At 32.7% G+C, this 13,515-nt stretch overlaps 2 protein-coding genes across 2 annotated transcripts; one reads left to right on the top strand and one right to left on the bottom strand.

Moving 5' to 3' along the window:
• Window positions 1-2,485: 2,485 nt before the first annotated feature.
• Window positions 2,486-4,598, bottom strand: LOC112742338 (pectinesterase-like). Its single transcript, XM_025791574.1, has 2 exons — window positions 3,557-4,598; window positions 2,486-3,204 (listed from the first exon to the last, which is right to left on the bottom strand). The coding sequence occupies exons 1-2, from the start codon at window positions 4,596-4,598 to the stop codon at window positions 2,486-2,488; spliced, it is 1,761 nt and encodes a 586-aa protein (XP_025647359.1).
• Window positions 4,599-9,432: 4,834 nt separating this feature from the next.
• On the top strand, window positions 9,433-10,697 carry LOC112742337 (sodium/hydrogen exchanger 3-like). The gene is made up of 5 exons (XM_025791573.2): window positions 9,433-9,608; window positions 10,076-10,186; window positions 10,268-10,406; window positions 10,492-10,559; window positions 10,688-10,697. The coding sequence occupies exons 1-5, from the start codon at window positions 9,433-9,435 to the stop codon at window positions 10,695-10,697; spliced, it is 504 nt and encodes a 167-aa protein (XP_025647358.2).
• Window positions 10,698-13,515: the final 2,818 nt, after the last annotated feature.

Raw genomic sequence — 13,515 nt, 5'->3', positions numbered from 1 at the left:
CACTAAACATACGTATAACCAAGTAACAAACACATAGTGGCAAATGGAAATTAAATGAAATTACATGACATGAAAGTCCAGAATCGAAATTCGACCTTAAAATCAATATACAACATTATATTCCCATTAAAATAAGCATGAACTAAAGGAGCTCAATGAACTGCAATTCAGAAAAAAGTTACAAGAAAATTATATGAAACTATCTCAGAAGAAACATCCAACTAAAATCAATGAAAAATCCATGAATCCAACAAAAATTAGGAGCATCACATAAGAACCATGAATACCAAAATCGAAATAGCTATTGTTACTTAAAAGCCTAACAATATACAAACCAATTGGAGAACACCGGGATGATTGCAGAGAGCGGCGTGCAACTGTCGGTGGCTAGACGCGGCGGGGCAGCGTGGACACAGAGGTGGTTGCTGTTGCGGCCTGGAGGAGACGATGCGTCGTCGACACCTTCAGACGAGAAGGACTCCCGCGGCAACATCTATCTTCGTGGGAACCAGCATCGGCGGCGTCGACCTCCGTGATAGCAGCAGTGGCGGGGATGTGTTATGGTGTTGAAGACGACGGCGTCCTCGTGGGTGGGCGGAGCAACTCAGGCTGCGCAGGTGGTAGGCGGAGGCGGCGCCGAGGAGACCTGTCGACAGGGCTGATGAGTATGCAGCGCTGGAAAAGGATATGGGGGTTGGGGGAGTGTATCCACAGTAAGAACAAAAGGGTATAGGGTAAATCAGGGTTAGTGTGGTAAACTAGTGAAATTAGGATTAATCTGGATTAATTGGGGATGTGCCTTTTGAAATTAAGTGGGCTTAGAGCCCAACCCAACTAAAGTTGGCAGATGTTGACAGAAATGCTGTTGGTAACGTAGCGGGATTATTATTTTTTTACACTTCTATTAGAAACGATCTCTAAATTGTAAGAGCAACTCATAAAAGGAGAGTCGTATCTGTTTCTTGAATTGAGATTTTGATACAAGTTTGGTCGACACCTCCTATCGAGGTCTAAAAAACAAAATCTAGACAAAATATTGTATAAATGCATGTGTGTTTAATTTTTTTATGTGTATTTTATATTTCAACATATATTTTATACTAATGGTTAATTTTAATTGCTAATTTTAATATATACCTAACATAGTCGATTATATTAATATTTGTTTTTATTTAAAATTTTAAATTAAAATAAGGGATATTTTACTACCACCGCCACCACTCCCAATGGAGTCGAACGACGAAAAGGACGAAGACGACTATGCTAATTATTGTTGTTGATACTATGTACTAGAACACTTATTACTTATTTATGTTTGGTACTAATTATTCTTAGTTTGATAATTTGGTTATTGTATTTGATAACTTGAATAACTTGTTTGCTTATTAATATATTCTAATTTTCGTTTAATTTCAAATTTTCATTTAGAACATGGATTAGAACAATGATAATTAAAATTTATTTTATTTTTTTGTATGATCGAATATATATTATATATTTATTTGAAAAAGAAAAATATAAAAAAAAAACATTCTGTTATCTTTACCAACAAAAATTCATCAAGATTTTTTTTTACAATGATACACAAATCTTTCGTCGGTAAATGAAAAAGTTCTCTCTTTTTAAATTTTAAACTCCACAATATCGACAAAAAATCCATTAATCAGTTAGTTGAAAAATTACTGATAAAAAATTCATCAATAATTTGTTACCTATTAAATTCTAAGTCTCAAAGTTTTCGTGGAATTTTTTGTAATAACGAGATAAAATCTATCGATAAGTTTTTGACCTAAACAACTCATCAATAAATTACCACGGATGAGATTTTTATTGTCAAATGAAGTCTATCTGTAAAACAACAGAAAGGGCCAATAAATCTACTTGTAATGACCTCTTTTCTTGTAGCATACCACTTTATAGGACATGTGAGAGTATGGACCAATCCAAATTTGAAATTTTTATGGTTTTGAGAACTAGGCCGAATAGGTCAATTTAATGTGCGGCACTTCTTTTTCCTAGTATATTATATAGTAAACAAAGATTCAGACAATGCTTTTTTTTTTGAGAAAAATGTTACTAGACTAAAAGAATATAAAAAGTTAGTTAGTATTAATACAAAAATACAAGACAAATATTAAAAAAGAACCAACATTTTTTCTATTTGTTATTGATAGTTTAATCTCTTTGAGAGAGGAAAGATTAGATAATATAATTAACAATTCCGTTACGTTACCAACAATATTTCTGCCAACTTCTGCCAACTCTTATTTATAATTGTATTTAATAAAAGTGTTTTTATGGATGTGTCTAATAAAAATGTATTTTTTATGGATGTGTCTAATAGAAGTATTTTTATAGATATATTTTTTAGATGTGTCTCTTTATACATGTGTTTAAAATATAATAATTAATTGTTGTTGGCAATAAGTTGGCAAATAATATATTGGTACTCTATACTTTTCCTATAATTAAAAAGTAATAAATGTTATGGTCTTAGAAAACCACTGTCAAAAGGAACACCAAGAGCGTTCAACCATTGGTCAGCACTATTGTTAGGTCCACCCTTGAGGAATTCAGCAACAGTGAATCGCATTGCTTCATTCTTGGTTATTATACCACGATATCCCTTCCACTTGATTCTTCCATGAACTGAAGCAGCTGGTCCGGTATTTCCATACTCACAAATATCTAAGAAGCCTTTCATCTCATTGCCATCATGAGGGGCCCATCCTTCCAGATTAATCCAATCACCCAGATATGATTCCATAATTACTGCTCTCGATCCTTCCTTCCATGGCCTACCCAAATAAGTCTTGATTTGATATTTGACAGGGTCAAACATTGAATCTGGAACAATCTGGCATTCCTGAATCACAATGCCAGTAGTCATATTCCTCTCGACGGTGCCATCTGCGACCAACACATTGAACTGAGTTGGCAAGGGCATCCTCACAATGAGCTTGCTTCTCTGGATCACGGCGGGGGATGTACCGAAGATAAAGTCAACTGTTCCAGCAATTTCGCAGTTGCGGTAGAATTGTCTGTTGGCTTGAACATACAAAGTGTCTTGATAACCGTGTATGTGGCAGTTATAAAAAGCTGAAAAATCTCCTACATTTCTGAGTGCAACTGCTTGGTGCCCTTTTGCACCAGCTGCATTCTCGAACCTCATGTCCTTCGCAAGAAACATTCCCGCTTTATTCACTACATGCATGCACATTCATTTTATTATATATTAATTAGAGTAATCATTATATATTATGTATGACTCATATTATCTATCGTGTACTAGATTTATTTCTGTATTTGTAAACTCTTTTTTTCCATATAGGATATTATGTCGAGTTTCGAGTGACTAGATAAAAGATGAGTTATACAAATATTTGTCGTGTATGTGTGTGCCTACGAGAAGATTGACGAAGGTTTATATGTAGTTATTTTTATGAAATTATTAGTTAAAAATTATTATCTAACCGTTCTTAGCTATCAATTTCACAAAAAATTACATGTGAGTCTTTATTCATATAATAATAAAATAGAGAAAATAAGGAATTACCAAAAGTGGCAGTTAACATGGTCTTGAGGTTGTGGGTGACATTGCTCATACTAGCAGTGACAATGGTCTTAGTAGGGCCATCGCCATACATGAAAACGTTCATTGCATGAGATGGAACCGTACAATTCTCCTTATAGATCCCCGTCTTAACATAGATAATGTACCTTCCCTGAAAATTCTTTGTCTTTGGGTATGAGTTAATTGCATCCTGAATCGTCCTAAAGTTTCCACTACCATCTTTAGCAACCACTACATTTGGAACATAAAACTTCACATCCTTCGCCAACAGCTTGCGATCTGAAGAGGAAAACCAATCGGGGAACCCCTCGTTATCAACCTCTTCGCGAAGAACACGCCCAGAAGAAGAAATGGGTTTCATTTGCACATGCACACCAAGATCTTCAATGATCTTAGCTAAACCAGTAACAATATCGAGAGTTATGATGGAAACCTTCTCAACACGATCCAAACTCTGGCTTTGTAGTTGTTCTTTGATTTTTCTCTCTCCTTCATTTTGATCTTCAAAAATGTCAACACAAGATTGCTGATATGAGATAACGGCGCTAAGCCAGTTCTTGAGGTCGGGGCTTTGCGTTTGCACGGAGTTAATGTCGTGATTGCTGCGAAGCGCATTGCTGAAAAGATCGAGGCTGCTCAATGCGGACTCCATGACTTCTTTGCAACCATCAATGGCCATCTTGATTCCATTGTCATCTTTGGAGAACTCCTCCTCAGTCGTTATCATCTTTAGGGCGGTGGTGACGCTGTCTCTGATATCGTTCACGGCGGCGTCGATATATGCTTTCGGGTCGGAAGAAGAAGAACCATCAACTTGGCTTAGAACCTCGCGACAGAGGTTTTGATCCTCTTGTGTGTTGCGGCACATGAGACTCGTGAACCTTTCTTTAGTGTTTTGCACTTCATCAGCGCCATTGCTTTTCTTGTTATTAACGGCCATGATGACCCCAGTGGCAACTACCGCCACAAGGATGAGCGAAAGTGAAACAACTATTGATACTATGATTTTTCTTTTCTTTTCCATTTATTTTTTATCTTCTTTTTTTTGTGTTATTGGAAAGCATTGCAGCACTTTCAAATATTTATAGTCACTCACAAGATGTTTGTTGAAACTACTATAGTTTATTAGTTCAGATAAGATTATGTTCAGACACGTTTAGAAACAATTGTCTATTAATAAGGTTAATTAATTGGTATTTTATTATAACCTTGATTAGATTAACTGGCATTGTGGTATGACCAACAATATAAATTGTTTAATTTTAGTACTAAACTGTTGGATAGAAAATTCGATAGTTAACAATTCAATATGAAATTAGCTAGTTTCGATCATTGTTAATTTTCTTTTATGTTATTTGATTACAAAAGTGTCATGTAATCAACAAATTTCAATGCAAAAATTCACAGATTTGGCGGCTAACCAAATTCGGTCACAATAATACAACTAATTTTGTAACAGATAAAGATTTGCTATGACCAAAAACGTTTTTGGTTGCTAAATTGATATCTACAGTAAAAGTTATCTACCAATTTAACAATCAATTGAAAAATTAGATTGGTTAGACTATTGCTACCTATATTGAAGTGCTTTCATTGTTAAATTATTTCAGATTTTTCATGTTATTTATCAATTTATACACAAGATCATCTGTAAAATAATATGTTAGAAATATAATTATTTATGTAATTTTTTTATTAGTCTAATTTTTCTAGAAGAAATAATTTCATATCATGGTATTAAAATAAAAAAAAAATTATTAGACTCCAAAAACAAAAGTCAGCATAAGACAAAAAAAAAAAACTTATATAAAAGTTTTAACAAATCTGAAAGAGATTTTTGTTGGAAAGAATCTATCAAAAATATAATTATTTATATGTATTTTTTTTTTTGTAAGTTTAAATTTATAAAAGAATAATTTCATCAAACAATGAAATCATTCATGAATGGAGAAGATGAAAAAAACATTATCAAAAGATTACTGACTTATATTATTAGTTATACAATCTAATTCTTTAGTTAGTTACCGAGTATGATTACATACAGTATCTCAAAAAGAAAACTGATAAAAACTGATCACTCTATTAAAAACACTGCACACATTGAAACTAAACTGATTTAAGGCCTAAAAGATCTTCCAACACTAAGAATATGAGAGGCTCTGGGAAGCATCATAATTCGACGACCATAGTGTTTGATGGGAAGCTCTATCATCTCATGACATGGAACCTCAACCATCCAATGTCCTTGTTTTGCAGGATACACCCCATTTCCATTCCTATTTTTTGCAATGGGCCTTATTCCCATTCCAATAATCTCTTCTTTCTGCTCTGATGGAACCACCATGAATAATTCTCAACAAGATATGTAACACTACGGTTTTGTTCTTTGTTGTTTCTAGTTTCAGTACAAGTTAAGATGCTTGAGTCCCTTTTGTTTATATAGAAAGCAAAAAGTGGTTCTTTAAGCTTCTCTTTATACTATCTTGGCACTGATGCAGCACTTTTAACTAATTTAATATAATTTGTTTGGCCGAAGCTAATTAAGGATTATTAAATCCGATAGATTCTGGATAAAATAAAGTAATTTATTTCACGTTAGATTTGCCAAATGAATTTTTTTTTCTTGTTGTTGGTAATAATATTTGAATAATTAAGTTTGATTAATTCAAAGGCAACAATTCATTTATTTTTTTAATTAATTATGGTTATACTTTATCAAAAATACTATAATAAAAAAGCATATATTATATTAGAGTTTTTAATTAGAAAAAAATAACAAATGAATAAAAAATATATATTATAACAAAAAGTAATTTCATGACATGATATTATATTAGAATTTTTATGATCGAAAAATTTAAGTTATTGTTATTTTTCAAAAAAAAATAGCATAAAGTGAATAAAAAAAAGAAAGTTTATATAAATAATCAAATAAACTCAAAAAATATTCTTAAGGCGATATGTTAAAAATATAATTATTTATATATTTTATTTATTTATTTAAATTTTTGAGAGAAATAATTTCATAATAGCAAACTTTTTACATGTAGTATTCTCTCTTTGTTATTTCTTTTTAACTCGAATGTTTTTTTGGTTCAACTTATAAATTGTGGAAGAATGTATATATACATGATTCTAGCATGTTTCTTTGGTTCTCCTGTTTGTTTAATAGATATTCTTCATGAGGATATGGTCGGTGTGGCTTTTTGGATAGCTAGGGTTGCTTCAATTTTGAATTTTAATTTCTTTTGCTGTTTGCGTTTTTGGACTCTTAATTTAGTCCTCCTAGTTAGATGGCTTTTCTTACCAAACAAACACTAAATTATAATTATTCTTTTGCTCGTGGATTCACTTTCCGCACATATATATCATGTTCGCATAATCTGACTTCAATAATTTTGTATTATTGTAATAGCTTCCTAGTTAATTAATTAATTTTAGCTAGCTAGCACAATAATAACGTGAATGATATATTTTACTATATATGCTCTTTTTTTTTTTTTAGTTATTGGATTATTTAGAAGCTAGCCTCTTTTTTTAGGGGACAAAGAAGATATGAAATTTGATGGACAAATCACTCATCTAATCTAAGATAATGAGAGCTCAAAATTACAGAAATCAGCCAAAAACAAAAACAGTTTATGAATCAATTAGAGATACAGATCTATATAATTCGAATTAGGTTAATTTGAATTCCATCTCTATGTAATTCGAATCACATTGATTCGAATTATACACACGCACACACTCACTAATTCGAATCAGGGTGATTCGAATTACACACACGAAAGCAGTATGATTGTGCACTCCCCGAACAGCATATGAAATGTGTGCATCTCCGAATACCACCGCTCAACGAAAGCACTCACCAAGGGCTCATCCAATCTGAACCATCTCTCGTTTAACCTCGCAAGATGGTATAAGCCGGTCATCTACAAGTACGGAACGTACCTCTCGTCCAGTCGCATGCCCTGCTGCCGTCGTATGCTCAAGATGCATCACTGGAGCTGCACATATAATGAACCAGATAATTAAAAACAAATTTAATCATTCAGAAACAATGTTGATTCACTAAAAAGACCACTAATAAGACCATCTCCAAAACCACCAACCAAACCACCAACAAACCCACCAACAAAAACCACTAAGAAAACCATCAAATGCACCAACAAGTCCACTAACAAATCCACTAACAAATCCACATACAAATCCACTAACATAACCACTAACAAAACCACTAACAAACCCACTAGCAATCCCACCACCAAAACCGCTAACAAAACCACCGACAAATACCACTAACAAAACCACTTACAAACCCACTTGCAATCCCACCACCAAAACCGCTAACAAAACCACCTACAAATACCACTAACAAAACCACTTAGAATACAACAAACAAAATTACTAACAAAATCACCAACAAAACCACCAAGATAAATACCAACAAAACCACTAACAATACCACCACCAAAATTAGTAACAACACCACTAGCAAAATCACTAGCAAAACAACAACCAAAACCACAAGCAAATCCACAAGCACAACCACTAACTAAATCATCGTAAACCACTAACAAAATCACTAACATAACCACTACCAATGCCATTTACAAAACCGCTAGTAAAAGCACGCGCTTATCAAACCACATACAAAATCACTAGCGAAACTTTTAAAATCATTCACATACAATGTTACCAGCGTCATTTACTATCTAAACCACTAACATAACGTATATAAAAAAACAAAAAAAGTTACTTAATCCTAGTTTAAAAAAAAAGATTTCGTACTAACCTCTTCGTTGATGACACCGGCTATATGGGCTACTCCATCCAAACGATAAAGTCTGTCCGAATTATCCCCATGGGCTGAATATCCTGCTCAAGCCTTTATTGGAGTGGTTTTGGGTCGTTTTCTCTGGGATTTGGTGGGGTATGCTTTTGAAAAAGTGGTTCGAATGAGGTTGATTCGAACTCCTTTTATAACCGAATCTTGAGTAATTCGAAACACCCCAATTCGAATTACTACTTGTGCCAAAAATTGAGTAATTCGAATCTGACCAATTCGAATTACTTTGGATTGCGTGTGTGTAATTCAAATAACCCTGATTCGAATTAGTGAGTGTGTGCGTGTGTGTAATTCAAATCAGTGTGATTTGAATTACATGGAGATGAAATTCGAATTATATAGATCTGTGTCTCTCGTTGATTCATGAACCGTTTTTGCTTTTGGCTGATTTCTGTAATTTTGAGTTCTCATTGGCTTAGATGAGTGATTTGCCCAAATTTAATGGTATAACAATATTTGAAATGGTTTTCGTAACAAAATATATTTTTTTAATAATTATTCACTACCACATTTTTTATCTATTGCAACATATTTTCAAGACAACATTTTAAAAGAGTTGTCTAAAATAAAAATAGACAACACTTTATACTAATTGCTAATAAATAGAGTTATTACAACATATTTTTAATCAACATATTATAAGTGATGTCTTAAATAAATTAAAAGACACTTAACAAGTGTTGCTCTATCAAATATATAAAACAATTATTATAAAGTCAATATGTTACATTTTATAAGTGTTGTCTTTAAATTTATTTTAAATTTCGTCTCCTAAGTGTTGCCTAAAATTTTTAATACCTTTCTCGAAAATAAATCTTATAATTGGTACATTATTTAGCTTTGCTTCCCAGTTTCCAGTTTTCCACCGATTTTGAAATAAAACGAATCCAACTTATCAGGAAATAATAGAAGTATTTCTCAAACGAGAACGAGCAAGGAAAGGGACTAGGTCTATGGTTCTACATTGTGCTGAAAAAAGTGAGCACGGCGATGGGGAGGGATACGAAGAATGACGAAGAGAACGAGAGAAAGGGAGATCCGCCATCGAAGGAGGAAGAAGAGAAAGATGGAGAAGGCGACAATGGAGAGAGAAGTCGCCACCGCCGCTTCCTGCACCTCTAGAGCTATCTCTGCCTTGCACTGCTGTTGCCGTTTCTATCTTGCGCTGCCGGATCCGCTACTGCTGTAATCCCTCTTCTCTGCCTTGCACAGCCTGAGCCGTCTCTGTTTGTCGTCGCTGCTCGATGGTCGTCGTCGGCTCGTCAATGCCTCATGTCCTCGCTGCTCTGCCTGAGCCGTCTCTGCTGTAATCCTCACTGCTCGCTGCAATCATGTCTCAGGTTAGGGTTTTTTCTCCTCCGTAATCTTAGGAAGCTAATTCTATTCTCAGATTGGGGAAATTGAGGAATGTGTTTATGTCTAATCATGTCTCAGATTAGGGTTGCTCTTATGATACTGATGGCTTACCTTTCATACATGCTTGTTGAGGTGAGAATCTCCTTTTAATTTTAATGGAGGTATTTTTCCATGTCTATTCATTACATGATGCAATTAATTCCAATACTAATAATTTTATTTTCAAAAGTCACAACCAAGTACGTCAAAAATTTCAACATGTTTGATTTATTATGAGATTGCTGATCTGAATTAACCTATTGCGGGCATGTTTTTGCAACATTGTCATTCATTGCTGAGATATTTATATTCCTTTATGTTGGGATGGATGCACTGGACATAGAGAAGTGGCGATTCATAAGCCAAAGGTAATACTAACATTTCTAGATTAATAAACTTTGTAAAACATGAAAATTTTAATTAACATTTTTGGTCTCTTGATTCATTAGTCCTGGAAAATCAGTTGGGATCAGTTCAGTGCTTCTAGGACTTATCCTAGTTGGAAGAGCAGCATTTGTTTTCCCTCTTTCATTCTTATCCAATTTGCTCCAGAAATCCCCACATGTGAAAATTGACATGAAGCAACAAGTATGTGTTTTCTTTCCCTGTTTCAATTTCTTTTCAGAGCCTTCCTTGGTACATGACTCCTGTCTCCTATGATCTTGTTTCACAGGTCACAATCTGGTGGTCTGGTCTCATGCGAGGTGCTGTTTCTATAGCACTTGCTTACAACCAGGTGAAGTAATCAAACTTCATGGCTAGCTGTCAATACTAACTAAATCTATGTCTGGTTTAGCAATAAACTGAATCCTAAATCTGTGTCTGGTTTAGCAATAAACTGTATCCTAAATCTGTGTCTTGTTTCACAGGTACCTATGATTCTGCCTATTTTTTTTTCTTTTCCATTTTCGTGCCTTGAATCCTAATTTTAATAATATTGTTGCTATTGTAGCATTTTTGGTAATAATGTTGATGTTTCAAGCTTCTCTAGTTTCTGCTCACCATTCATCTCTTACCAAAAGAAGAGTGGCAGGAGTTGATTCAGGTTCCTCTCTTATTTAATCTTATGAGATGTTAAGATATATTCAGCTAGATCTAAATTTACAAATTAATTTAATTGGTTTGTCACATTTCTCTGGAGTTGTTAAGATATAAATAAATATATTTATAATTTTTTATTATTAAAAAAAGTTATTGTGAAATTTGATATATTTCATTTCTACTTCTGATTGTTTGGTGAACAAATCTCACCGATTAATATGTTCGCCATTGCGTCAAAGTTAGTTTTCTATCTTCAGTGTTTTAATCTTACTTACATAAAAGTAATTAACCTGTGGCATTAAAATTACAAAAAGATTATTGTAGATATAAATAAATATATTCAGTTGTTATTGATTTGGTATGCCAGTTCAATTTCTTAGTGTAGCTATGTTGCTTGCTTGTTTCTACTTTTGAAAATTTTGTTATTGATTTGGCCTTCACTAGACTTTTGCAGAAACTATTTTTGTGTGTCATTATCTCAATTGCTATATCACTTTGTCTCCATCTCTATGATCTCTCTTTACACAATCCAAGCACTTTCCATAGGATAAGAATTTGAGTTACTTGAGAATTTGATCTATAGCCTTAGTTTTTTATTTAAAAAGATGACTCTACTTAGTTGTAGTTTTGAATGATAAGAATACATGAAGCTTATGGTTGATTATTGTAGCTGAATTTAAAATAAGTTGCACAAAAATTATATATGAAACACCCCCTTATATATGAATGAGTCTGAGTATTATTACCTGGCTATCTTGATGTGTATGTGTGTGTATGTGATTCATAAAAGAGTGATAATGTTGCGTGAACAAATTAATGGTGATGACTAGTGAGTGGACTTGTCTGATAGTGATAGTCAACTAAAAATGTCTCCTAAGCCTTACTTCTATCCATTTGAGAGTTGTGGAGATGTTAGTACAAGATGAAGACTTACTAAAAATGTCTCTTAAGCCTTACTTCTATCCATTTGATGAACCTGAAGATAAAGTTGGAGAAGATAACAGTTCGAGGCTATCCTCTAATATGTCCTCAGTTAGTGGTTCCAAAGAATAGAACTGTTCTGTTTGGACTCTGATCTAATATAAATTTGCAAGATCTGCATCTAGCTTTTTTCCTTGGCTATGTCATATATATGTGTATTTTTTAGGTATATAATAGAATCAATTGATTTGATTAATATATGCTGAATATGATAGAATCAATTGTTCAAGAGCTTTGTGTTTGTCAAAGATTCTGCTAACAAAAACACTCATTCTAATTATTAGCTAGAGATCAAGCACAAAATTCAATATTAAGATTTCCAGTTTCTTTCAATAAATGTATTTTCCTTTGGATTCAATGCTACTAGATTAGGAGTTCCTCTTGTTTTTTGCTAGCTAGGCTACCAGCGAAGTTAGTAGAAGTGGTAGTTTACAAAGAAAAAATTACAATTTTTGTTGTTGGATTAAAGTGATTCAAGTATCTATTTCAAAGTTTCATGCAATTTCGATAACAAATTTTGGAGAACTTCTAAAACCACTTTTTAATGAGGTAGCAAGAAAAGTTGCTGGATTTGGTCCTGAATGATAAGAAATCATGTATTTATAAGAATTAAGATGGTGACTTGCTAATTTTGCTTTAACAAATATTCTATTAGAAAAACTACAAAAAGCATTGCTCATGAATATATATATTTGTTAGGGGAATGCACAATTTAATATTCATATATAAGAAACATCCCCAGAGGTGAGGTCCTGTTACCCTTCACTCTTGTTGTTTAGAAGGAGTTTTTTAGACCTATTTATTGCTTTTATATCTATAGTAATTAATATCATAAGGAAATTTTTATTATAATTTTTCAGTTTTAATGGTAAGTTGTTTATTTTTTATTGTGTATTATTTGCAGATTTAGCATATGGGACAAGTCAAGCATGGATATAAAATATGCAAGTAGATTGACATTTTTTTGATAAATATTAATTACTATTTTGTTATGACAATTATTGTTAGACAATAATTTTATTATTTTGTTGAGAATTATTGATAAACATGTATTTGAAATACTAATTGAACTTTTTAATATCTATTTTAATTAGAATTTTATTATTAGTTATCTTGTCTCTTTTATAATTTTTTTCTATTGTACACAAATTTATTTATTAATTAAAATAATTATACATGTATGAACAAAAAATTTTATTAAAAATTTTATTTTTTGTATTTTTATTACAAAATTAATTTTTATTTTTATAAAAAAGACAACCCTTTTATTAGTTGCATATTTTGAATATTAGACAACACTTGTATGGTTGCATATCCAAAAGAAAAAGTAACACTTGCACAGGTTGCATATCCAAAAGAAAAGGCAACACTTGTATAAGTTACATATCCAAAAGAAAAGGCAATACTTTAAAGGGTTGTATATTCAAAACTAATAGGCAACATTTCAAAGGATTGCAAATTTCAACTTATAAGCAACACGTAAAAGAGTTGCATTTTATTGCAAATAGGCAACACCTTTTAGTAGTGACCAAAATACGAGAGAAGAGACAACACTGCAAAAGTGTTGTCTCAAACACACCTTTGAAGTGTTGTTGTTTTTCAACCAAAGGCAACACTTACCAAGTGTTGCTCTCAAAAGCGTTGCTTTTGAAACAAAAAAGTGTTGCCTTGATCT

The sequence above is a fragment of the Arachis hypogaea genome, chromosome 14 (assembly GCF_003086295.3).
Source record: "Arachis hypogaea cultivar Tifrunner chromosome 14, arahy.Tifrunner.gnm2.J5K5, whole genome shotgun sequence".
Classification (NCBI taxonomy): domain Eukaryota; kingdom Viridiplantae; phylum Streptophyta; class Magnoliopsida; order Fabales; family Fabaceae; genus Arachis; species Arachis hypogaea.
This window is presented reverse-complemented; position numbering and strand designations above follow the sequence as displayed.

What these genes read in the sequence shown, in the direction of transcription:
- LOC112742338 (XM_025791574.1), bottom strand. Translation starts at nt 4,598, where the DNA reads ATGGAAAAGAAAAGAAAAATCATAGTATCAATAGTTGTTTCACTTTCG. An exon ending in CATGTTAACTGCCACTTTTG is followed by an intron (nt 3,205 to 3,556) that starts GTAATTCCTTAT and finishes GCATGCATGTAG; the next exon opens with TGAATAAAGCGGGAATGTTT.
- LOC112742337 (XM_025791573.2), top strand. Translation starts at nt 9,433, where the DNA reads ATGACGAAGAGAACGAGAGAAAGGGAGATCCGCCATCGAAGGAGGAAG. An exon ending in CTGCCGGATCCGCTACTGCT is followed by an intron (nt 9,609 to 10,075) that starts GTAATCCCTCTT and finishes ATCTGAATTAAC; the next exon opens with CTATTGCGGGCATGTTTTTG. An exon ending in TGGCGATTCATAAGCCAAAG is followed by an intron (nt 10,187 to 10,267) that starts GTAATACTAACA and finishes TTGATTCATTAG; the next exon opens with TCCTGGAAAATCAGTTGGGA.